Raw genomic sequence first — 26,253 nt, 5'->3', positions numbered from 1 at the left:
GAAGCGCTTTAAAGGTGGTAACTAACACCTTAAAGCGCACCCGGAAGGCCACTGGCAACCAGTGCAGCTCGCGCAGCAGCGGTGTCACATGGGAGCGACGAGTCCCTCCCAACATCGCCCGCGCGGCCGCATTCTGGACCATTTGAAGCCTCCGGGTGCTCCTCAAAGGGAGCCCCAATTTGCCCTAGAGCAAGGATATTTTTGAATATTCAAACAATGATATCAAGTATGCTGGCAAATATTTATTTATATACAGAAACCTTGTTAGGATCAAAACTAGAATCTATCTCTAGCAAGTCAAAGTCTATGGTAAGGAATGCATGCAAATGACTCATGAAATAAAATGGTTGGAGCCAAAATTAGTATCCTTTTTATTTCACACCTCATTCAGCCAATTTGCAAGCAATGGCAACCAAAGCTGAATCCTCCTAATGCCAAATATTCACTACCCCACATTTCTTTCTAGTCCGTACTGCTAGCATGCTATCAGGTTGGCTATCAAATCTGGAAGTAATTCCAATGTATATACATAATATCAAACTGAGAGGTCTGCATTACTGTTGTCTCTTTTTCTAGGTGCACAGAATGTGCTAATCTTGAAAAATCCATTTTAAATGTCCTGAATTTAGATCAATGTATTTGATGTTGATTCTATCTTGCTTCATTCATTCATTTAAATCTTGAAACTAGAGAAAGTGCACTAGCCAATAAAACAATGGGTAAAGATTTTATCCTTGTTGCCATTGGCTGAAATTAGCTCGGAAAAAGATGGGGAAGGAATCAACAAAAATGAGCTAAGTATAATTTTTGCCTTGTCTGATTTACTCTTTTTAAACAAAACCCTATGCTCTTATGGATCATAGCATAATTTTGCCATTACATGTAGGCAATATAATTGTTAAGAGTACTAGGAACCTATATATAACCCATAAGTTGACCATCCCTTCTCTCAGTCCTGGAAATATATCCAACCAAAAGAAAAAAGGAAATATTATTAACACACTACAATTATTATAATATATTAATAAGGTAGCATGAGTCTGACAGAAGTTCCACCCCTTCCTCTTCCTCAAGTTTTTTTTATAACTAACTCAAAGTGTTAAACATACCTAATACTCCTTTTTCCTCCTCACAACCCTGTGAGATGGGTTGGGCTGAGAGAGTGACTGCCTACAAGTCATCTGCTGTCTTTCATGCCTAAGGTGAGACTAGAATTCACGATTTCCTGGTTTTTAGCCTGGTGCTTTAACACTAAGCCTATTACCAAAAAAACCCATCTTCACTAATCCTTACTCGTCAGACTTCCATTGTATTCCTTTTATTTGGGGGTGGCATTGTCTTAACTAAGAGTATAACATATGTCGCTGTAGTTTTATTTATTAAACCTTTATCACACATTACTTTATAAGTAACTCAAGGCAGCAAACATATACCTAAACTACTTCCTCCTATTTTCCCCACAACGACGACCCTGTGAGGTGGGTTGGGCTGAGACAGATTAAGTGACTGGCTCAAGGTCACCAAACCAGCTTTCTTGCTTAAGGTAGATCTACAACTCACATTTTTCTGATTTCTAGGCTAGCACCTTAACCAGTACACCAAACTGGTTTTTAATCTTTGTATACTGCTCAGTCACAGCAGTACAGAGCTGTGAGATGGGCAGCTCTATAAAACACATGTGTTTGTATGTATATAAAATCCTATTCTCTCTCTGACTGAACACCAGATATATGCCCCCATAATTGGTAGTAGAAAGTATTTCCCCAAAATAATGCAATTTTTATAAATTATAGCAATATATCTTCTTTTCTCCATCCCTTCAGTCTAGATTGGTACTGGACTAAGGGCCTATGTGGTCAAGCTTTGTTTAAATTAGATTGATACTATATCATTTAATAAACTGCTTGTTAAATTAATGGAACAATGCTTTTCTAAAAATGTGTATTTTTCCAAATACCTCTGCCATAATTTGCTATAATTTTAAAGGGAATAGTTATGTTCATCGCTTTTCAGGTATGTAAAGGCTTGATTATCAAAAACACAACAGCATTTTACAAAGTGGCAAACTGACAAGGATTAAACAGAACATGTAGTACCTAAACAAGGCAAAAGTGGAGTTTCAACCCAAATCACAATTCTATTTTTGTAAATCATCTGAAACCAGCCCCCCCCATTTATTTCCCCTTCTCTTACAAGCAACTCTCATGAACAAAAAATCAACTATCTTAACCACTTCTCTTTCAGGTTCACATTCCTATTGTTTGCCAAAATCCACCTGTCCCTCATTCTTATTGTGACTCACATTTACCACCTTATTTCCTTATCAGCCCCCCACCCAATCCCTCTATGCATTTCCTTACTGCCATCTCAGTTGGCTTTTAATAGACACAGGCAGTAAAAACTGTCACTTCCCTTTCTATTTTCCATGCACATCAGAACACTTCAAAGGTACTGACCAGATTTCTTAAAACCATTAAGTTAAAATGGATCTTAAAGCTTCTCTTTTCCAATTCCCTGCTTCGTGGATCTAGCATCCTACTAGTACAAGATCTAGTACAATATTTTGGACAAATGTTTACTTAACACCTGTGGGAAGATTTCTAGGGAAGGGGAACAGACCAGTTAAAAAGGCAACCTCTTAAAGTAAAACTACCCTTAATCAACTTCCCTGTAGTTTTAACTGCCCTTGATTTGCAGTACCTTCACCATCTCAGCAAAGCTCCTCTTCCTACAAATATTTTAAGGGCCAAGTGGGACACAGACTGCAGATTCAAAAAGATTCAGGAATCAGCAGGACGTTACAATGGATCAGGATACATAACTTTAACCACAATATCCCAAAGATGCTTTTTCACAAGGCAACTGGACTTCCTTGTTTTTTCTTTGAAGGCATTTCGCCTCTCAACCAACAAAGCAAATCTCCAATGAATAGAATAGAATAGAAGCAAAACAACTTCAAAGAAAAAACAAGAAATTCCAGATGCCTTGTAAAAAAGCACCTTTGCGATAACTATGACCTGGAAAACTGAGAATCTCCACAGACATTTAACCACAATACTGCACACAGGCACCCCAAAGCCAATATTTATTACATAATATCTAAAATGCAACCAGGAACTCAGTTAACTTAAATTTACTGGTACCAGATTTAGATATTTTGAAAAATATTTTAACAAGTAGGTATGCACAGCTCCAAGCCTTTTAGAACCGTAAAAATAAGAACTATCAGTTATAAAATGACACTCCACTTTTGCAGGCGTTTCTTAGAAGAGTCACACATTGCAATGGTTGGTCCATTCAACAAGCAAATTATGGCATTATAATCAAGTAAAACTTCAAGTGAGTGTGTATGACATTCTTGATATTATTGAACTACAATTCTCAGCAGTTCCTATTAGTATGGTTAAATCTGAATAATTTTGGGAGGGGAAGTTCAGCAGCATAGTAGAACCACAAGTTCCTCAACTCTTCATTAGTCTCCAGATACTTTTTAAAGGCAGCTCATGTAAATAGCACCTCAATGGTACACTTTTGATATAATTAAAGCATGACAACCATAAATGAAATACTCTATACCAGAGGTCCCCAAATCCCGGTCTATGGACTGTCATCAGGGCGCAGCATGCCAGCAACCAGGCCACGCAAACAAGCGAAGCCCCATCCGCGGGATGCAGGCAACATGCAAAACCCCACCCCCTCCGGTCTGCGGAAAAACCTCTCTCCACAAAACTGGTCCCTGGTGTCCAAAAAGTTGGGGGGCGCTGCTCTATACAAATAGTAAACATATTAAGAATAGATGTACTGTACAGATAATACTCTCTTAGTGACAATTGAAGTTGGAATTTCTATCGCTAATGAATGCTATCATAAATGTGATGTCACGAGACCGCACCACTTAGTGACATTTCTGATGGTTCCCTGTCACCTACATTAAGCAAGGAACTCACATAATCGCAACTTCTGGCTTGATGACTATGTTCATATTCTGTTATATTTTCTGAAATAGAATTGTCAGACTTGTCACTAAGCGGTGACACCACACTTTATGGCAGCATAAATAAAATGGAATAAAGAATAAAAGAGTTGGAAAGGGACCTTGGAAGTCTTCTGATCCAACCCCTTTCTCAAGCAGGAGACTCTATACCATTTTAGAAAAATGGTTGTCCAATCTCTTCTTAAAAAATCTCCAGTGAATAGAATAGAATAGAGCTGGAAGGGACCTTGGAAGTCTTTTAGTCCAGCCCCCTGCTCAAGCAGGAGAATCTATGCCAGTGCTGGCGAACCTATGGCACGTGTGCCAGAGGCGGCATTCAGAGTCCTCTCTGTGGGCACCTGTGCCATCGCCACAGCCCCGCCTCCTCCCACGGCCCCCTCCTTGGCCTGTGCAGAGCAGCGCAACCAAGGACATGGCAGACGGGCAGCGAGGACAAGACTCTGCCCTCGCGCCCTGTCACGTGCAGATGATGCTATGGGGCGCAGGCGGAGGGCGTGGCCACCATGGTGCTGCAGGGCTGCCTGGGCAATCTGCTTCAGGCCATGGAGGTGGTGGGTGGTCCTGCGGGTGGGGGGGCGGGGAAGAGCAGGGCCAGGCCAGGGTGGTTTTTGGGCACTCGGTCTCTAAAAGGTTCGCCATCACTGACCTATGCCATTTCAGACAAGTGATTGTCCAGTCTCTTCTTAAAAACCTCCAGTGATGGAGCGCCCACGATTTCTGAAGGCAAGCTGTTCGACTGGTTAATTGTCCTCACTGTTAGGAAGTTTCTCCTTAATTCCAGGTTGCTTCTCTCTTTGGTCAGTTTCCATCCATTGTTCCAACCAATGATGGAGGAGGAACCTTCCAATTCCTCCTTTGCAATATGAACAAATCCAGTATTCCCATTTTTCATTATATATATTTATGGGTGAAGCTGAACAACTGTTTCCTTATGTTATTTCTGTCTATTAATCCTTCCCCTATTTTCCCACTTGATGATTCCATACTTCAAACTTCAACAAGTTTGTCCAGTTGGTAACCAATACTAGTATCAAAAATCTATCACTTTTTTCTTGCTACAAATCTGAGTCACAATTTTTGTAGCCAGCATTTCCAAATACAACAAAAATATCAGCAAACAGTAGTAGCGTTTACTGTGGTTGTATCTGGCAGACAGGCTGCTAACTAACAGCTTACAACTAACCTAACAAAATATTATGATTATGTCTCTCTTAATTTTGCTAAGTAGATAGGGTGATAAAACCTACACTTTAAAGGTTTTGAGAAATATTAACAAATCAATACAATTAGTTCTTGACTTATGACCATAAGGGACCTGCCTATTAAGATGCAAATTGTGGTGTTTATTAAGTGAACCATTTCATTCAACAACCCCAAAATCAATTGTGTTTGCTAACTGACTGTATGGATTGCTAAGTGAATGTCCCAGCGCAGCGTGCCTTGGGGAGGAGCAGACAGGGTGCTGCAACGTGGCATGAATGCAGGGAGGCTGGGAAAGCTGCAGTCTGCCCTAGAATGGGAAGCCCCAGCTCAGCCTTACACTGGGATGGGAAGGCAGGAAGCAGGCAGGTCAGAGGGAAGGAGAAGCCATTAAAGCTGCCCCAATCCAAGCCTTTCCCCACGCACGGCAACAGCAATTGAACTGTCCTGCCAGTGGCTTCCTTCCTACTGGTAGGTTTCACAATTGTGGCAGTGCTTGCCCCAGCCTTTACCCATCCCCCCCCACTGCCAGGTTGGTTTTAGCTCTCCTCCCCTACACCATTCAGAGTCCCATCCTATCAGTCAGCAGTTACCAGGGACTTTGGTTAGTGAGGAAGATCCCTCTCTGCTGGGGAAGGGCTTTAAAAGAGAGGGGAGGCTTCCTTCAAGTGTATGTGAACTCTTATTAGGAGGCATAGTGTTTTCCTTTCCCCTTCTCACTATGTTTGAGACATATGCTTGACTCCCTCTTCCCCCTTTTCAAAGCACTGGAAGGAGAAGCGAAAGGCTTCTTTTGGGGACACACAAACACGTCTCAAACATATTCCCCAAATAAACCTTTCTTGTCTCTTTCTGCTGCTTTATAGTTTTATGGATTTACGCTATAGGAAGGTATTTTCTAATCAAATCTTAGAAAGGTTCCCAGTACTTTTTAGAATTTAATAGTAGAATAGTATAAGGAGAAATAATGAGCTTCCTTTCACTAGATATTTTCAACCAGATGTCAAACAGCCACCTGTCAATAATGTTTCCTTGCATTGTGAAAAGGATTTTATTGAATTACCTAAATGTCTCTTCCAACTGTATGGTCTTAAAATTTTCCACTATTCGAAGTATACTATCTGTATCTTAATTGAGATAACCATGTCTTCTTTTTAGGAAAATCTGTTTAAAAAGTTAATTTGTTCCTACTTCTTGCATTCCGTAAAAACACTTCTTAAAAAAAAATAGCTTCATTCAATTCAACAGAAATTCAAATTCTGTTCTTAGCTTTAATTTCAAGTTGTTAAAAGTGCCAAGTATTATTATAGCTATTTCCTCAGGTTAAAATAATTAGTTCATCCTAAAAAAAAATACTGCCAATTTTAAAAAAATTACCTGCTGCTTCCAATAAAGCTTCTAATCTTGCTTGTGTTTCTGGATCCACTGTCCGTAGGTCTGCTCCTTCAGCAGCACTTGATAAAAATATCTCAGATGTTGTTTTAAGCACTGGGTTATCCAGATCTTCTTGGTCCAAAATAAATGATTCAACCTATTTGAAGAAAAATATAAAACTTGATTCTAACACATAATAAAACTAGGAGATATGTTACTAGAATATACTATCTCATCTCTCTTAAATATTTTATTTTTCCAGACCAAATATTACAGAAGCATGAAATTTCAGACAGAATACAGGTGTTCTTCGACTTATGATCACAACTGAGCTCAAAATTTATGTTGCTGAGATAGTTGTTAACTGATTCACTGCAGTTATTAAGTTAGTAACACGGTTGCTAAGTGAATCACTGCAGTTGTTACGTTAGTAACATGGCTGTTAAGTGAATCTGGCTTCTCCATTGACTTTGCTAGTCAAAAGGTTGCAAACGGTGATCACATAACCCTAGGGTACCCTAACCGTCATAAATATGAGTCATTTGCCAAGCGTTTAAATTTTGCTCATGTGACAATGGGGATGCTGCAACAGTCATGAAGTGTGAAAAATGGTCATAAGTCACTTTTTTCAGTTTGTTGTTAACATTGAACAGTCACTAAGTGAACTGGACTACCTGTAGTACTGCCTTAAGTATTCATGGCACACCACAATTTTTTTTTAAATACAGATAAAATGTAGGCTTTCTGTTCTTCCTGAATTAGCCAACTCTGATTCACTATAAAACAATGGCAACTTTTTTAGACTGAGTGTGCCTAGAATATTAAAAAGTTAAAATGTTAACAATGGTCAACATATTGTTGTTGCTGAGGACCAATCAGCCCAGAAAATTCAATAGCACTGCTTTTGTAAGGCAAGACCCACATTTTTATGTATTTTGCCTGTCTACCTTCCTGACGCCCTTCAGCATCTTCTTGCTCTCGCTGCTGACCAGGGATGCCCAGCCTGACTGCTGGGCCAGACTGGGCTGGGCTTTGGCTGAGGAACAAAAAAGCAGTCCCTTTGCACAGAGCTTCTGAGCAGGGCTAAGCTTTGGGTTCCAAAAAGGAAAAAAAACTTGCTCAGCCCACCTTTGCTCTTTGCAAAGGGACTGCTTTCAGGTTTGTTTTTGGAACCTGAAGCTCTTTGCAAACAAGCTGTTTTTTCTCTCAGTCAAAGCCAAGCCCAGCCCAGGCCCAGCAGCCAGTCCAGCATGCATGGATGATAGCAGCAGCAGAAAGAAGACGCCAAAGGTCAACTGAGGATGCCTGGGGGCTTAGAGTGCAGAGCTGCAAGGGCCAGGGTCTGGGTTAGGGCCAACTATCACCCTGCAGGGAACAAAGGAGCAGAGATGGGGAGAGATGGGTAGGTAAGATGCGTTGGAAAATCTCTTACCATACTGAGGCTCAGGGCTAGAAGGGGCCAAGCCCCAGATGGCTTAGATGGGGTAGCTCTGAGTTAATCACAGCAAACTGGGATTGTGGTCACTAAGTGATGCATCCATGTGACATTTCACTTTATGACTGCATCACCTTGTGACAGAAATTCTAGTCCCAATTGTGATAATAAGTTGAGGATAACTTGTACTACTTAAAACAGCAATACTGTATAAAAATACAAATGCATAAGTAATATACAGGTTCCCTTCAGTGCTCTTAAATTATATACTTTAACCACATTTGTTTCCAAGAAGCAATAATGGTACAATTTCAGCTACTCAGAAAAAGTAGAGAAATAAAGATTTAAAATCTTATGACATTTTGCCAAAAAAATCAATTCATTCATTTATAAAATTTGTTTAATCCAATCTAACAATTCAACTAAGCAATCTCAAAATACAATGAACCAAATATGATAAATAAAAAGTAGTAAGTTTTTAAATTCCTTTTTCACTAGACACCTGAAACATCAAAGAACCTTTTAAAAAGAAAGGTCAAGAGACGGGGAGGGGCCCAAGTGTATCTCCATTGGCAGCATATGCCATTTTGATGGGGGAACCTGTGAAGGCCATAAATGCAGGCATTAGTTACCAAATTACTTTTTCATCAATTTTGTAACTGTGCTGTCTGACTAGGACAAGACCCTTCTCAGCTATCTGATGGAAGGGAAGAAACATTTTCAACAAACTCATCCTTAAAATATCTTGCTGCCTAAGTTTGTAGAGCTTTACAGGTAATGACCAGTACTTTGAACTTGAATCACTGACTCCAGTAATCACAAAATAGCAATTATTTTGCAATGAAGGGGTTTGTTGGGACCTTGTCTGTTCCATTTGATGCCAATTGTAACTTTTTAGTGTCATCAAAGGAATTACCATGCAGAATAAGCTGCAACAATCCACCTACATACAGATCTCCAACATTTCTCAGTTCTAGAAGGGCTATCTAGCTGAAGTTAGCCAAAGGATCCTACAAAAAGAGGTGGTTGTACAGGACAATCAGACTGGTAAGATTTTGTTATAATAATCAATTTCAATAAATGTATTTTCAATGGTAGATTGAATTTGCAATCTGGTCCACTTAGTGGGGCTGACATCATTATACGGTAATTAAATGAATTAGAGCAGCATGAGCCTCTTCCGTATGTTATCTGGCTATTCTGGGCTTAGAGACTGCTCTAGCCCTTTGTGCCTAGGCAGCAGTTCCTGCATATTTCCATCAAGATCATCTTTTTTACTTCGTACATCTGAGGATGCCTAACAGGGATTACCTTTCCCAGTGATTTAATGCATGGGAGACAGGAAACACAGGCTCCATTGCTTTTCCTCCATTGCTACCATCTGATAGTTGGCCACTAAGATAAAAGTGAAACCCCCCCAAAAACAGTGCTTCCAACCCCCAAAACTGGTAGGAGTTAATGGCTGATGGCATCAATCACAATTGAATAATGTAGTCAGACCATATTCTCTCCATCCATTTAGATTATCAATTTCCTCTTATAATTATTTGTAATTGATGTTATGATTAAACTGTATATTTTTCCTGGAGTAAGAAATATAGACTTCCAAACCCTAAGAAGGAGAGGAAGAAAGCTTGAGGGATAAGATGTTATAAGAATTAAACCAGTCATGAGATTGTTGCCAGATGCAAATTCAAGACTTGCTCCTTGCAGGAACAAAGGAAGACTGTTTTTAAAAAATAATTTTCTGTGCACAAATGTAGAGATATACTAGCTTTAAATGAGAAATTGTTCATTTAATGCCTGGAATTTCTGAACCACATCTCTTTCTTTTCAGTAAATATTATTAAAAACAATTCTGCGATAATCCTGTTTGGAAGGAATCACTTTCAGTTCAGGGTAGTTGCAAGAGTCTGATAGTTAATTCTCCACCTTCTTAACAATTTACTTCAAAAACAAGGGATTCAAGACTAGGCAGACATTGTCCAGTCTGGATAGATCAAGAGATAATCTCATTAAAATGTCTTTCAACACTAATATCAAATCACAGTACCTCAGAGAAGCATTAAATATTTCTCATATCTAGCTAACTACACCAACCCTAGCCATAGGTCCAGTGCCTAAATGGCAGAGCTCTTGTAGTATAAGGATCTAACTTATTTATGCTAAAAACTCAGAAGAATCCTGAGATTTCAAGATGCCACTCTATAAACTTCTAGTTATCCCCAACTGATATTTAATCCTGAGCAGATGTAAGTGGTCATATCTATAAAGTGGATACAAATGAGTATATCTACAGTCTGGGTCATCTGTAAAGGGCTATAGGGAAGAAATATAGGAGCATACATACTTTGGAGCATATATACTTTGCTGCTCTTATCATTGTTTAAGCCCAAACGTTGCCATACACCACTACTGGTTGTTCAGCTTCTCACTCACTCTTACTGAATTTTAATATTACTTGAACAAAGCATGCATCACACAGCATATAGAATAATTTTATCCGGTTATTTACATCATTCAGGGTAATTATATAAAGATAAGCTTAGACAAACTTTTACAATAAAAATTTAAGACAGCTTATGCAAAATCATTCTATGTAAAAGACTAATTTCATGAAGCAATGCTTTTTGTCAGATAAGCATGTTTTGAATTAAAAAAAACTTATTTTGTGGAAACAAAATAGTTAATGTACAATAACGTACATTACTTTATTAAAGTACTATTCTATGGGATTAAAAAAATATTTTGACTTTTGCTATTGAAGAAATAAGGAAAAAATATTAAAGATCAAAATAGAAAACAAGTTTTATGATAAATTGGGAGAGGGGAGGAATTGAGTTAACTCATACAATTATAGGATCAAGAGCAACAGCATATTTTAACAATTAGGTTTATGATAATTCTTCATTAATATATATTCTAAAATAAAAAATATTAACCAGCATTGACTGAACAAATCTTCATCTTTAAATGGCATTTCACCATTCCATTTCTATATCCAGATATAGTGGATATAGTGATTAGTCAGTAGCAACTGCATTTTTAAAAAAACTATTGCTACAATATGTCTTATACATGAAAGCTCTAGTGTGAATCCTTTGAATATATCGTTATATTAATAAATGTTAAAAGAAAGATGAAGATCTTGTAATAAAACAAAAGAACTCTGCTGCAAAAGACTATTAATCCAGCATTCTGATTTTCATAATAGCTATTTAAAATATTACGGGAAGCTCATAAAATCATACAATGCTTATACTAGAAGAGTTGCACTAGTTGCCATTTGTTTACTTGGCACAATTTAAGGTTTTTCTGTTAACCTGTTAAACCCCAAATTGCTTAAGGCCTGTTTCTCTCAGGATGAACCTGTCTAGTTACTTAAATCACCAGGAGAAGCCTCTTTGAAGATTCCCCACTGCCAGAAGTTTATCTGACATATGGGGGGGGGGGGAAACCCTTCTTACATGTCTTGCATGTAAGACATGTGAAACTGTACTCCCCAAGTATTCAGGAAAATGGTCAAAAGAAACATTTCACCAACCATTTAATTTTTAATTAAATTTAAGGTTTTTATTTTTTTATACAACCCAATAATTCCATAAAATAAATTCCAGCTGATATGAAACATAACTGGGAAGATATTAGAATAATGTCCTACTTATGTCATTTTTCCAACGCATCTGGTTGGCCAGTATGGAAAAAAATGGCCTTTTGTCCTGTGTAGTACAACTTTTCAAGAATATTCCATCTGTGAATGTTAATCCAATTTTCCTTAGGGAAAAAAACTATACATACATTCATCTTTCCCAGTGATTTATGCCTCTAAACAAATGTACAATAAATTAATGTAGAACAAGCCTTTACTCATGTCTGCTATTCCATGAGAATTTAATTATACTTACTTTACAGGATTCTTCTGATAAGGATAAATCTGGATTACCATATATACCATTTTGTGTTCTAGAGAAAGGTAGGACATAAACCTAACAGCAAATATACATACTTTGTGATGTCCTAACTTCTCCTCTTGAAGTTAAAGTTATAAGGAACATTCATGCCTTATGACTGTGTATTATAAAAAAGTAAGCTTTCAGTTGATACTTGAGGGTGCCATGGTTATAAAGGGCAAACTCTGTCACCTTATATGACGGCCCATAGCCAGGTCCCTGTCAAGAAAGATTTTAAGTGGGCTGCAAGTTGGGATAAAATTGCTTCATTAATTCAAAACTCCAGAATGCATATTGAGTATGCAAAAACATCTTTTCATTATCCAACTGTCTAATAACTACAAATGTGAATACAAGTATTTACATTTTTCTGAAGAACAGAATTCACTGTGAGTTCAGAAGAACTCTTATGGTCTAACACATTTGCTATCTCCCTTTACTCTTTTTCCTTATGTTTTATCAATAAGAAAAAGGAAGATTAGATACTCATTATTTATGAGTTAATTAGTATTTGTTTATGAATTACTTTAATAAAGAAATGTGATATTTGAACTGACATGGGAATAATTCTAGGTATCATTTTGTGCTAATATGGAAGTATTCTTGGTGCCATTGAAGAACATATTTCATGTCCAAAACATGTATTGTTTTATAAAAGTAGTAATATGTAAAATATAAGCATTTATTTCTCAGTTTCAAAGCAATAAATCTTTGTAGTTGCTATCCCATAGAACAGTTCATTGTTATATTTAGTAAAAATACAAAGATATGATAAAATTAATGGCTTCTGCATTTTTGATTATTTAAATAGGTAAAAAAGTGTTTTTAGTAGAACATGTATGAAACAGGAAAAAAAACCGAGCTTACAATAAAACAGCCCTACTGGAACATTCCATTGGAATTTCACATGTAGGTTGTCTTCACAGAACAAATATCAAAATACTCTGAGTATTCTATATTCAAATAAAACAATACTTGAAATGGTTCAAGTGTTCCATTGTAGAGAACAATGGAGTTCAAGACAAGCTCTTGATCCCTTATTTAATACAATATGGCCAATAATTTAAATAGATTTGTACGTACTAAGAACTATAAACCTATAAAAAGAGGCCAAGGAAATGTGTTTTATAAGTGTTGTAAACATTTTTAAAAATTCCTATACCAAACAATTAGTTTTCTAACACTAACAAATAGCAAAAGATACAATCTGTGTTTGGTTACACACTGCACTCCAAGTCACCATGATGTGGAATTATTTAAAAAATGATTTTGGGGTATAAGAACAGTTTATGTTGAAGAGAATTTCTCACTTTGTCCTGAGGTTAGAACATATCTTTGAACAACCTGTTTTGTTCCATGCTAGGAATGCTGAAAGGGCTAATCCAAGCTCAGAAAATTCTGCTAATCTCCATTACAATATTTTAATATTTACAGTCCCAGCATAAGGATTATTCAGGTTTGGATGGGGAGCAACTATCTCCAACTGAGTCCTACCAAGAGTCAGTGACTGTGTATAGGCCATCCAGACCTGAGGATACATATAGTCCTCATATAATGATTGTTCTATTTAACTGCTTAAATTACAACAGCTGTTACAACTGAAAAACTTTATGATTGTCAGTGTCCCTGCAGTAACATGAGCGAAATTTGTGAGCTTTACCACTAGTGGCATTTACAACCAGTGCAGTGTTCCACACTTACATGATTAATCTTTATGCACTTGATTGTCAGCTTCTGATAAGCAGTGTCAATGGAGAAGTCAGCAGTAAAATTGCAAAGTCACAGGATGTCTTGCTTAACAATCTTGGGTGATTTGCATAATGACAACCACTGAAGTGAGGTCATAAGTCTGTTGTGGTCAAGTAAGGCCTTGTTATCATTTAGACGACCTGTAAAGAACTGGCTTTTCACTCAAGCCTTTGGAGAGGTGGACCCCTTTCATAATGCCTGGGATGTTTTATTTTTGTCTTTTATTCTTTACAGATTTTTATTTCTTTGTTGGATTGTTGTGAGCCATCCAGAGTCAATGTCAGGCAGCATACAAGTTTAATATATTATTACTATAATTCTGCCCTATTTTCCGTTTGAACATTTTAGTTAAGTATTAATAAATTTTATATTGATATTGCCAAGATATTTTAATCATAGTTTAAATTTTCAGCACCTAGCTGGAAAATACATAATCTCACATATGAAGATTCATATATAAGGTGCGGTTTAAGTTTAAGAAATCTGGTTTTGTTTTCATATCTGGAGAAAAGCTATAGAGGAAATTGGCATACCCTCCATAAAGAAAAACCTGCTTTGTTGTTCAACAGCTGTGCAATAACATCTGAAAGCTAAGTGTAATTTTTAGAGTTAATGGGAGAAATTTGTCTAAAGCAATACCTACTCAAAGAAGAATAATGCATTTAATTTTTATACAATTGCATTGATCATAAGTTTTGCTGATCTAGCAAAGTACGTCCCCAAGCTTCCTGGCAGACTACAACACACCGTGGCATAGGATGATGTAATCCTCCAGAAAAATCTGTTGGCTTGAGAAAAACTCCCTAGGTACTTGCCACCTAATGTAATTCTAAAGAACTATACAAATCTAAAGTTTTGTTTTAAAAAATGGAAAAAGGATAGGAGATATATTAAGCATAAGATTACTGAAATACTTGGTGGTTGCCTTCTCAATCTCAACATCTGGGAATATATATACAAAATACTCTGTAGGAGGTGCTCAGAAAGTGTTTGTTTTTGAACCATGTCACTATTGTTATTGAAGTAAAAACATGTCAGCTGCTTTACAGCATTTCCTTACGAATTATGTACATTAAAGAGCTGATTTAATCCGATATTCTATGGTCTATCCTTGTGGTATAATTTCAGTTGAGATTTTAGTTCATTATCAGTTCTTCACTGAAATTTATCTTTGCTCCAATAGGATTTTTTTTAAAAAAATATTGTTTATTGTGTAAAAAGACACTGAAAAAGCAGCTTCTAGCTTATCAGTTTTCCTCTGTATTTGTCTTTGTCTGAAAATGTTAAGTAGAAATATGTAATTGGGAACATCTGATTTCCAATCTTTCCTATGTAGAAATGCCTAAGAAGGTATCTCTCCCTATCTCTTGAGTATTATAGAGCTGAAATATAGGTGGGTCTTTACATCGGCTCAATTAAATGTTTTCTTTCAGTACTATTAACAAGCTAGTATAATAGGGTCCCTTTGCTGTACTGTATGTATCTGCCCTTCTAAGTAAAGGTGGAATTGGCAGCTCATATTCTATTGCCCTGTCCCTTACATATAAATATTTATATAGCTGACTGCACCTTTGGTACGAGGCTTGCTAAGAAGTGAACTTGATTTTGTTACTGATCAGAGCAATCCAAGCACCTCCAACACTGAAGCTAAGTTTCATAATATCATTTCCTCTGCACACTTATATAAATATAAATTAATATATTTTGATTAGTTTGGCAGTAAAATCTTTTTTAGGATTTAGAGACAAATCTTGAACAGTACAGATTTATTAAAACTCTTTTTACATTTTTATAAGGAATTGTACTACTGGTATGCTCATTTTATTGATAAAATTTTATTTTACTGTATCTTAATAATTAAACCACTGGAAAGGAAATCAGCTTAAACAATTTTTTTTAGAAATGATAAGCTTTTGATACCAAAAACTTTCCAATCAAATTGAATATAGTTACCTGGCTCACACATTAATCTAAATAATTATTGGCTCTACCAACACTAGTGTAAGAATATGTCTAAAGCTACTGAATCCTTAGCAAGTTAGTTATTTAATTCATAGTTAATTCATAATTACTAAATGGAAAAGTATATCCATAACTTATTTAATTCATAGTTAAATAACTAAGTTATGAAGACCCCTTTCCATTAAGTAATTAGTATATTTCAAGAAGATGGACTAAACAGTAAGAAATCCGCCATTAGATGCTAAAACTATACTAAAGCATGACTGTAAAAATAGTAATTTCACTTTTCAAATCCCTGACTTGTATATCTTGACTACAAAAAGAGCTAAAAATGATTTTGTAAATTCCAAATCCTATTTCCAGTCTTATTAAATTACTGCCCAGGAATTCTGCAATTATTCTCATTTATGAAGAGACACAACATATTGTGCTTTATTGTGGGGGCAGATTTTAGGCTTGTGAAACTCCATAATATGGAATGCTTTCTTCCAGCTCCAATAATGACCTTTGTTGACAAAGAATAACTTGACCACAGTGATCCATTCAAAGCTCCAAGATTGGATCAAGCTATTCCAGAAGTTATAGCTTACACAAAATAAGCAAAGGCTATCCTCACCGATACCATACCAGTCATGTTATACTAGTTCTAAAGGGCTTCTATGGGCTATTATTTATTTATTTATTTATTAATTTAATTTATACCCCGCCCTTCTCCTCATGGGACTCAGGGCGGCTAACAGCCTCATAAAAACTACAATACAAATACAATAATTAAAAGCCAAATTAAAAAGAAATATTTAAACAGGCCGATCATTAAAATTGTCCTTAAAAATCCCCTAAAAAACCCCGCTAAAATTCCCTAGGCCAGACCCGCTTGTTGGAAAAGCCATGTCTTTAGGGCGCGGCGGAAGGAGGGGAGATCCGGGATCACCCGGATCTCTGGGGGTAGTTCGTTCCAGTAGTTAGCCACTACTGTAATTTCAGGATGATATACAAATACAATATTTAGGAACATTTGGTGGATCACCTGCTCTTTAAGACACCTGCTCATCACTTAAAAGATTTAATGATGATGCTTTCTTGAAAGAATCACATCTGAAAATCAGTTCACTATGTTAGCAATATGAGAAATATTTCAATAGGCATACCCAACTATGAAATTCCATTCTTATTCAATGTATCTGTTCATCTAAGCTTAATGGAAATTCTGCACTTTTTGTTGACACTGTTGCCTTGTTTCAGATACTTAAGGAATTTATGGGTAAAACATGTTTTAATATTTTACTGAATTTTTTGAACTGTAGCTTTTAAAACATTTTTTTTTTAAAAAGTGAACTATATCCTTGCACTGGAATTATTTGTAAGAATGATAATATAGCATATACATTAACAATAAAATCCATACTCTGAAGCTTGATTTAATAAAATATATAAGAATTCTGAACCAAGGAACTTGTTTTCTGTGATAAAACATAGTTCTTCTATGCAAAAAAGGTTCTTATTCTAGTGCACTTTATTTTAATGGAGTGGTGTTTTGTTGTTCATAAAGATGTGAAAGTCAGAAAACATTGCAAGCCACTTCATACCACTGCTGGTAAATTCAGGTCCCTGGCTCACCACTGCCTCATAAGTTAATACTGATCACTTTTCCATCTCTGTTGTCATAAAAATGGAAAGTTCTCCAATTCTCAGAGACTGCCTTTACAAGTTGCTGCAGTTTTCTTGCCAAGTTTGCCATTTCCTCCTTCCTAGGGCTGAGAGAAAATGACTGGCCAAAGGTTAACTAGCTGGATTCATGTCCAAGGCAGACTAGAACTCAAAATGGTTCAGAATGCAGCTACTATCAAAGTGCAAATGGAAATATGATTTATAACTAAACAATTATTTAAAAATAAGTATTAAGAAAAAATAATTTGTAAAGATCTTGATCATTTCAAGAAGAGAGAGATTTGACAAGTACTGACACAGATTAAAATCACGTAATGCGTTTATGAACAGTTTGGTTGCTTGAAATTTAGAATGTGAATTCATCTAACACAAATCCAATTATCCAATAATTATTTTGCTAAATCATGTTATTGAAAAATGTGCACCAAATCACTGAATTCAGATAAATGGTTTCTAAGTGCATTGAGAGAACTCTGACATTTTTGGGGAGCTCAGCAGGATTTTTTCCTTGATATAATCACTAAAGGCAGACCAGAGTTTACAAATGCCAGTTGCTAGTTTCATACTTTCAATTACCAACAAGCAAACCACATTATGGATCAAAGTTTTGTTTGAATCAAATCCTTGCCTTGATGAATAAACTTTTCCTGAAATGCACAATCAGACTGAAGCTTTTAAGTATCTTCTATAATACAAATATGATGGCAGCAAACCTAGGATAGCGAAATTTAAACAATTGTGTACAATTACATATTTAGTAGTGGGTCAAATTCAGTGACATGTTGAGTAAATCTGAGCCTCTCTCATATATGGCTCGCTTACCCAGTTTGTTTTCTAAGCTTTTCTTCCCAGCTGGAATCTAGCTCTGAGATCAGATGGGAGGGGGGAAAAAAGATGGAGGGGAGAGAGAGAAGGTAGGTAATTGGCAGAAAAAAAGTTATCCTTAAGTGTTCTCTCTCTTTTTTAAAACTCTATTTTGTGGGTGGTATGGCAGATCCCAATTGCAATCTTCTTTTAAACAGGGAACTACCCCATGAAATGCAAGGTGATTTTAAAAATAAAAAGGGAACGGTAAGAATTCAAGTAACTTTCTGCAATTATCTACATCCCCCTCACTCATGTATTTTTCCTCATCTTAGCATGAACAGCAATACTGCAGTTGCCAAAACAACATGCAGTTTTAGGCTGCACCAAGAGGTATGACGACAAAATCATGGGAAGTGATAGTATGACTGTATGGTGCACAGTCCTAGTCACTAGGACGAAAAGGATGCTGAGAAACTGGAGAGTACAAAGAAAAGTAATAAAGATGGTAAGGGGCTTGGAGGCTAAATCCTATGAAAAACGGTTAAAGGAATTTGATATGTTTAGCCTAAAAAAGAGAAGGCTAATAGGGGATAAGACAAGAGTCTTCCAATACATGAAGGGATGACACAGGGAAGCGGGTATGGATTTATTCTTCAGAGCACCCAAGCGTAAGATAAGAGCTTCCTATGGGTAGAAGCCTTACAGTAAGAGATCCAAACCTGAAATGAGGAATTTCTTAATTGTGAGAGCTATTAAGCAATGGAACAGCTTCATCTTGAAATTGTGAATGTTCCATCACTGGAGGTTTCAGGAAAAGACTGAATAGCCATTTGTCTGGGATGGTCAGAGTTCTGCACTGGGCAGGGGATTGGACCAGATTCCTCTAAGGTCCCTTCCAATCCTAAAGTTCTATGATTTCAGTGAGTGTACAATGTACAAGACCAACCCAAACTCTGATTCATTCATGCAACTATAGGTAAAGTGGTTACTGTATCATCTAACATAGCAAACTACAACCAGCCAGTTTGCTAGTCACTCATTATGTTGGCTGGTGAATCAGCCACCTCTGCATGGTCATTTGTTATCGTTAGTAATTTAGTTTTGCACTATATTAAATTATGATTTGTAAACCCTAGTTTATCACAATAGCGGGGTTTGTACAAGAATTAAGTCAAAACTGAATGTCTTATGGTTTAGCACAGAGTGAACCAGCTTAAGTACCTGAAACAAGGTAAATTAAGTTTATATTAATCTCAGATGTAAAATGTATCATCTAGGCCAGGGGTGTCAAAAATCTGGCCCGCAGCCTAGAGGTGTCACGCGGAAGTCGTGCCCACCCCATTGCTGACAATGGCAAAATAGTCCTGATACGTCTGATCTAGGTCTACAAAAACAAGTAAATTTCTACAAAACATATCTACAACTTGTGATTTTAAATTCTGACTTAGCCATAATTTTAACCAATAACTCACATTTAAATGTTTGACTAGCAAGCCTGAGTAGCTGCTTCCTTTCCCCTCAAGTAAGGTAATACTGAAACCCCCAGACCCACCAAAGATCTAATATATGTGCATGGACACTGTAAAACATCATTATTCAATATCCAAACTAATAATCTGAAGCAGACATGCATATTATTCACAGGCAAGCTGACAGAGGAAATATTATAAGTTAAAATACAAACAGGGCTATGGCATAGCTTCTGATCCTAAGAAAACATGAATGCTAAGTGATAAACATGGAAAATGAAGGTAAGGGTCTGAAATAATTAATAAATGAAATCTACATTTTTGATATAGAAACTAAAGTTGGGTTTCAATGCTCTTTTTCTGCAGACCGCTTCAAAATCTTACAGCTATAGCAGCATACTACTTCCATATAAATTGAAGAACATACATTGCCTATATTTTAATAATAATTTCTCTTTAACAGTCATATCAAACTGTATATAATATATACAGACCCTATACCTGGCTACTGAGAAGATACCCTTCAAAAGACAAAAGCTTAAAGAAAATTGTTTGCAATAGCCTCTTATTATAAAAATCAAAGAACTTAAACCAAGATCTGGTTAGCTTTAATAATCTGGCCCTGATCAAATTAGCATCTCCATCATATAAAAAAGATTCAAGTAGAGAGCCATGTACCAATATTCTTGACAGTTCTATATCTTTTTCCTGAATGGAATTGAGAATTCATACTCAATTATGCACAATAAGCATTGTGAGCTTATGTACTGGAGACAAATTCCTTGTGTGTCCAGTCACAAGTGAATTTTGTCCCATTTTATGGTCTTTCTTGCCATAGTTGTTAAGTGAATCACTGTACTTGTTAAGTAACACATTTGTTAAGTGAATCTGGTTTCCTCATTGACTTTGCTCGTCAGGATTGCAAATGTCATAAATGTGAACCAGTTATCAAGCATCCAAATTTTGATCACGTGACTATGGGGATAATGAAATGGTTATTAAGTAAAAAACTGTTATAAGTCACTGTTTTCTGTGTCACTGTAATTTTGAATGGTCACTAAATGAATGGTTGTAAATCAAGGACCTGTAATTTTTCTTTAAATGTATTAATGCTACCCTATCTAAATCCTTCTGGGAAAACAAATCTGAATTTTGCAACAAATATTTGTAATTAATTTTTAATTCTAAAGGCATCCTCTATACTACACATAAATGCCTTCAAAATTCCCATTAAGACCACTATTAGTCTGTGGTCTTTTAAAAGATTTTGTAATATGTTCATATGATGTGAAGATACAAATAAAAAGTAAATAATGCAACAAATTACAATAAAGGCATTACCCATTACCATAAACAACATGCCTCCTTAAAAAATGATATCCAGGGTGAAAATAGTACCTGCTGTTTTCCCCCCAGACACCTGAAAGCAATTATTCATTTCAGGAACTAAACCACATGATTATGTGCAAACTACTATAAATGATGCTCCTCCATGTCTAGTTAGGTACATTTAAGTTTGAATGTGAGAAGCCATATGAATATCCAGATCAAACTAGCATCTATCTGAATTTTCTGGCATTCTTAAAATACATGCAGTTTAGACTCTTTTTTACCTACGAGATGAAGTTGAAGACTCATACATTGAGAAGGATCCTCAGTTGAATCTAAACACACACAAATCTATCAAGATGAAATACAATTCCAGTCAAAGGGATCTGAATTAAATTTACACGTTAAAACTAACACAAAAAGGTCGTTTTATTACCCTCACAGATCTCTCGCCAGCCCCGAAAAAGCAATTAGCACAACTTTCCAGAGTAAAAACCCTTGCAGGCGCGGGAAAGAAGATTCTGCGGAAAGCGAAGATCGCTTCCGCCATCATCGAGACCTGAACAGGTAAGGCGAGAGAGACGCGCTAATAAAGAGCGTGCAGGGCTCGTCTCTAGCTGCTCTCCCTTCCCTTACACAATGAATCGAGAAAGAAGAACAGGCCTCGGCCCTCCTCATATTAAAATCGGAGAGGCAACCGGGGGCCAATTTGGTTGTTGGGGCGGGTGGCTGGGTCTCCACCCTCCTTTATGCGACCAAAGCGGCCCTGCAGAAAGGATCCCGGAGCTTGACGGGCGGGGCTGGCACCCAGCTCCGTTCGAGACGGCGACCATCCTTCGCGGATAGCCGGGCGGGAGCGAAGGCCTCTCTCACCTCAGACACTTCGTCCTCGTCGCTGCCTGATCCACCGCCGCCCCCACTTCTTAGGACAGCGGCCGCCAGTTTAAAGTCGAGGGCGGCAGCGGCGGCAGCAGCCCCGGCCTCTCCCGAAGTTGTTGCCGAGCCTATCGGCCCACAGGGCCCAGCCTCTCCGAAGAGGCGCACGGCCCGCAACCCCAACGGGTTAGGCCCGGCCGTGGAGGCCTCAACGATGGCGGCCGGGGCAGCACGGGGCGTCACCGAGTCTATTTCCTCATCGCCGGTGGGAGTCGGGGCGGCTGTGCCGTCCGTAAGCATCGCGCGTTGATCCAAGCTTCAGCCGTGGGAGGGGGGGGGAACGCCGTCTCCGTCCCCTCACAGCAGCGGCGCCACTAACTTCTCACACCCTATCTAACCCACAGTCACCGCGCTGCCCTCGCCAACCCAGTTCGCTTTTTCCATTGGTCATATTAGCTCGATGCTTCCAGCCCCATTGGATACAATCGTTGTCACTCTAGAGTCTCGTCACGCGCTCCTTCACCCTCCTACCAGCAAGATACTTTGAGAGTACACGCTGAGGCGGTTTAGACTGCCCGCCCACCACTTAAGTCCTGCAAGCTCGCTTCCTGAAACTGCTTCGATATTATTAGATAGCTGCTATGTCAATCAATTTCTAGCCTCCAAATTTTGTTATCTGAATGGCTAAGACAACGGTATTTCGAAATACCTTTAAGCTTGATTAAACAGAATAAACATCAATCACAGCCTACTCTTCTTGGCGGTGTGCGATTGGTGTATGCTTTCTTTCTTTTCCAACTTCCTCTCTTTCCACTAAAATTTTCGACCGGAGAAATGAAACTCCCCCGCTTAAAATAAAAGCTTCAGGATGGGAAGGGACGTAGGTCTGTTAATTGCTGTATATACAAGTCTGTCTTTCCATTGCACTTCAAACCATTCCTTAGCAAAAGCGATTGGGCAAAAGTGATTTGGAAAGTAAACCCGAGGTCTGATTTGGTGGCTAATGTTCGAAACGCTGAACTTGTTTTTCTTAACGAGCTATAATTAAGCAGCCATGGTCTAATGTGATATGCCAATTCAATCAGTAACTGTTAGCACAAAATTGTAAAGAATATCGTTTGACCTTTTCAAAGTTACAACCGTGCTCGCTTTAGTATGCCGTCCAAACGTGGATTCATAAACCATATTGTGCCAGGAAAATAACTTGAGGTGGAAGAGCATAAGGCAGAGCTATTCCCTGAGCAATGTCTGCTTTTAGGTTGTTTTTTTTTATCTCTTGCACGTGTCCAAGTATTTAATTCTGTAAACAGAGGAGCTTAGTTGAGATTAGGAATTCCAAAAAATGAGCACTTCAACTGTATCCTGGGCACCTTGTGTAAAGCAATATGTGAACCCGGTTGTAAAGGTGATGCACAGAACAGTATCTGTACTGCTGCAAAAGCCAGGGAACACACAGCTGCTTGTTTCCATTCACAAAGTATGGAGAAAGGAACAAAAAAATGAACGTTATTTTCTCAGGTGGAGAGGAAGGGCCCCCTGTATCCAAACAAACAAATGTAAATCAAAACAGGTCCTTCACCGGTTTCCCAGTCATTTTTTTCCACCTATATAAATTTATATTTTAGTTGGCTATGGTTTTTAGTTTCATTGGTTTGGATTATATTTTAATCTGTTTAGAGAGTTCTTCAGAAACCTATACATGCCAAAAGCAGATATTAAAAATAAATAGATCAGTATGGTAAATCTGGATTCTCTTAAATGCTACTTTTAGCTTCCTTACGCTGATTTTTTTTATTTCACCCAATACAGCCAGGTGTCACACTTAGTCCCTTAGCATCATTTCTATCTACCTTTATTTTTGTAGCTGAAGTTTCAAGGTTGACATGTTCAAACCTGAAATGTTTATCTTTTTAGGTGGTTGCCCTTAACCCAGGTTCTCTAATCTACAATAAACCATTGTGAGCAGAATTTGCTTTGACTCCTATGTCATAACTTACTAATGTGTTTCGATTGTGCTGGGCACTGATTGACTGCAAATTCATAATCCAGATGTTCAGTAGGAGCAAGGAACAATTCCTTGTTTTAAATTCATTTTTCCATACATATAATAGTAATTTTTTAACCAAAGTGCTGTTTGAGTTTACATGGTAATATATATTTAATTCCTAATCCTTTCTTCTTTCCTCCAGCCAATGGTAAAAATAAATTCCAGGTTTGATAATAGTCCATTTCTTCAGTCTCTGCGCATTCTAGTATTTTTTTAATTATTTCTGTATCTGATGGTATTCCTTCATTTTTCCAGTGTTGCGCAAATATAATTCTTGCCGCTGTTGTGACATGCAAAGTCAAGTATAAGCTTTGTTTATTGATCTTTTCTGGCATTATACCTAATAGAAAAAGTTCAGATTTAAAATCAACATGTTCTCCTAACATCTGTTCTAGCCAAATATGTATCTTTTTTCAATAATTCTTTACTTTATCACATGTCCACCAAACATGATAATACGTGCCTGTCTTATGTTTACATCTCCAACATCTATCTGACATATTTTTAAACATTTTTGCTAATCTTGCTGGTGGCAAGTGCCGTCTATAAAACATTTTGTATAAGTTTTATTTATAGGAAGTCGACATTGTCAATTTATAGTTTCTTTCCCATAAATTTTGCCATTTTTCTAATTCTACATTATAACCAAAATTTTTCGCCCATCTTATCATTGTTTCTTTAACTTGTTCACTTTCCATTTCTAAAGAATAAAAATTATACATTTTCTTAATTAGTTTTTCATCTGAAGTCAACAATGTCTTATCAAACACAGTTTGTTCCTTGTAAAATCCATACATTTTAACATCTCTATCATATCTAGTTTACATTTGTAAATGTCCACCATGTTAGGTTGACACCCTGATTTTCCATTTCTTGTTTAGATTTTAAATTTCCTTCAGAGTTTAGAATATCTCTATGTATCCAGATTTTTTTAAAGTCCACTAAATTTGGGTGTACAGATGCTTCCATTGTTGACAACCACCCTGGAATTTTTAAATATATTTTACTTTTTATTTTTTCCCATGTTATTAACAGTGCATTTCTTATATAATGATTTTGGAAATATTTATGAACTCTATTTTTCCCATACCGTAAGAAAGCGTGCCACCCCAATTGTAAATCATGCCCCTCCAGATATAACAACCTTTTGTTTTTAAGAATTATCCATTCTTTTACCCATGTTAATACAGATGCTTGATAGTATAGAACCCACTCTGGTAGGCCAAATCCTCCATTTTCCTTGGCATCTTGTAACAATTTCCGCTTAATTCTGGCTTGCTTTCCTTGCCAAATAAATTTCAAAATTAGTGAGTTCAAATCTTCAAAAAAATAAATTCTCCAATTTTATAGGTATTGTTTGAAATAGAAATAAGATTTTCGGTAGTAAATTCATTTTCACTGTGGCAATTCTTCCTAATATTGACAGTTGCAAGTTTTTCCATTTTTCCAAATCCAGTTTTATTTGAGTCAATGATTTTGTGTAATTATCTTCTTTTATCGTTGAACATCTTGCCATTAACTGCATCCTCTGATATTTAACCTTTTTAACTATCTGCAATTCTGTCTTTTCTGATATTTGTTTTAGGAACAATTTCTTTTTAATTTCAAAGATGTCAACAGCACTGTTTGCAAACTTCCCCATCTTTATCTCTGCTCTCTGGATCCCTTTCCTTGCCAGAAAACTATGGAGTTTGCTGATGGAGTCCTGATTTGCAGATTCTAGCTAGGAAACAATATCCCATATCTCCTCAGGAATTCAGCACTTTAAAAGTTTCTGGTTGACAATTTGAAGAATGGATTTATTTGCCCTTCCATCAGCCCACATCTGCATATATTTTTCATATCCAGTAAAGGTAATTCTTGAAGGCTGTTCATGACTATATACTTCTGAACTATATCAAGGATCACTACTCACTGCCTCTTATTTCAAATAGGCTGACCATCTTCAGCAAATAGTTTCATGAAATTGCACTTGGCAGGAACCTACAATGCGTTGAAGGAAAAGTCTTCATCAAGGTTCAGTCCAAGCCAGGAATAAACAGCGCAACTGCTTTAGAAAGAAGATTGCAGTTTATTGAAGAGGAGAGCCAGACAGAAGTATTGGACTGGAAGAAAAAAGAGAGAGCACATGTAGGGAGTGGGTTTTTATACCCTCTGGGGCTCTTGAGGTTGTTTCCTATTCCTGTTTGAGGCTTTGTATTTCCTGTGTCATATACTTTGACCTGAGTCTGAGTGTTCCCCGTTGACATCTGTGGGTTAATCCTATTATGTCCTATCTTAGAGTTTGGGTGGGTTATGTAGATTTTAGGTGTCTTTGTCTTCCTAAGCTTCTAGCTGGAGGGCTCCAACCTTCCTGAATGGATTATCACATCTGCATTTCTACAGAACTGGTT

At 37.1% G+C, this 26,253-nt stretch overlaps 1 protein-coding gene across 1 annotated transcript in view; it reads right to left on the bottom strand.

Annotated features, from left to right (window-relative positions):
• Positions 1-22,132, bottom strand: part of LOC107284146 (ankyrin repeat and KH domain-containing protein 1) — a 112,280-nt gene extending 90,148 nt beyond the window's left edge. Inside the window, exons 1-2 of the mRNA XM_029283379.1 lie at positions 21,811-22,132; positions 6,572-6,725 (exon numbers count right to left, since the gene is read on the bottom strand). Of these exons, the coding sequence (XP_029139212.1) occupies positions 6,572-6,725; positions 21,811-22,113 (457 nt within the window). The 5' untranslated portion in view covers positions 22,114-22,132. The remainder of the gene's footprint in view (positions 1-6,571; positions 6,726-21,810) is intronic.
• Between the last annotated feature and the right edge of the window lie 4,121 nt (positions 22,133-26,253).

Source organism: Protobothrops mucrosquamatus, unplaced genomic scaffold, assembly GCF_001527695.2.
Source record: "Protobothrops mucrosquamatus isolate PMUCROS unplaced genomic scaffold, P.Mucros_1.0 scaffold71, whole genome shotgun sequence".
Taxonomy (NCBI): Eukaryota; Metazoa; Chordata; class Lepidosauria; order Squamata; family Viperidae; genus Protobothrops; species Protobothrops mucrosquamatus.
Note: the sequence above shows the minus strand (reverse complement) of the source record. Positions and strands in the feature narration are given on the sequence as shown.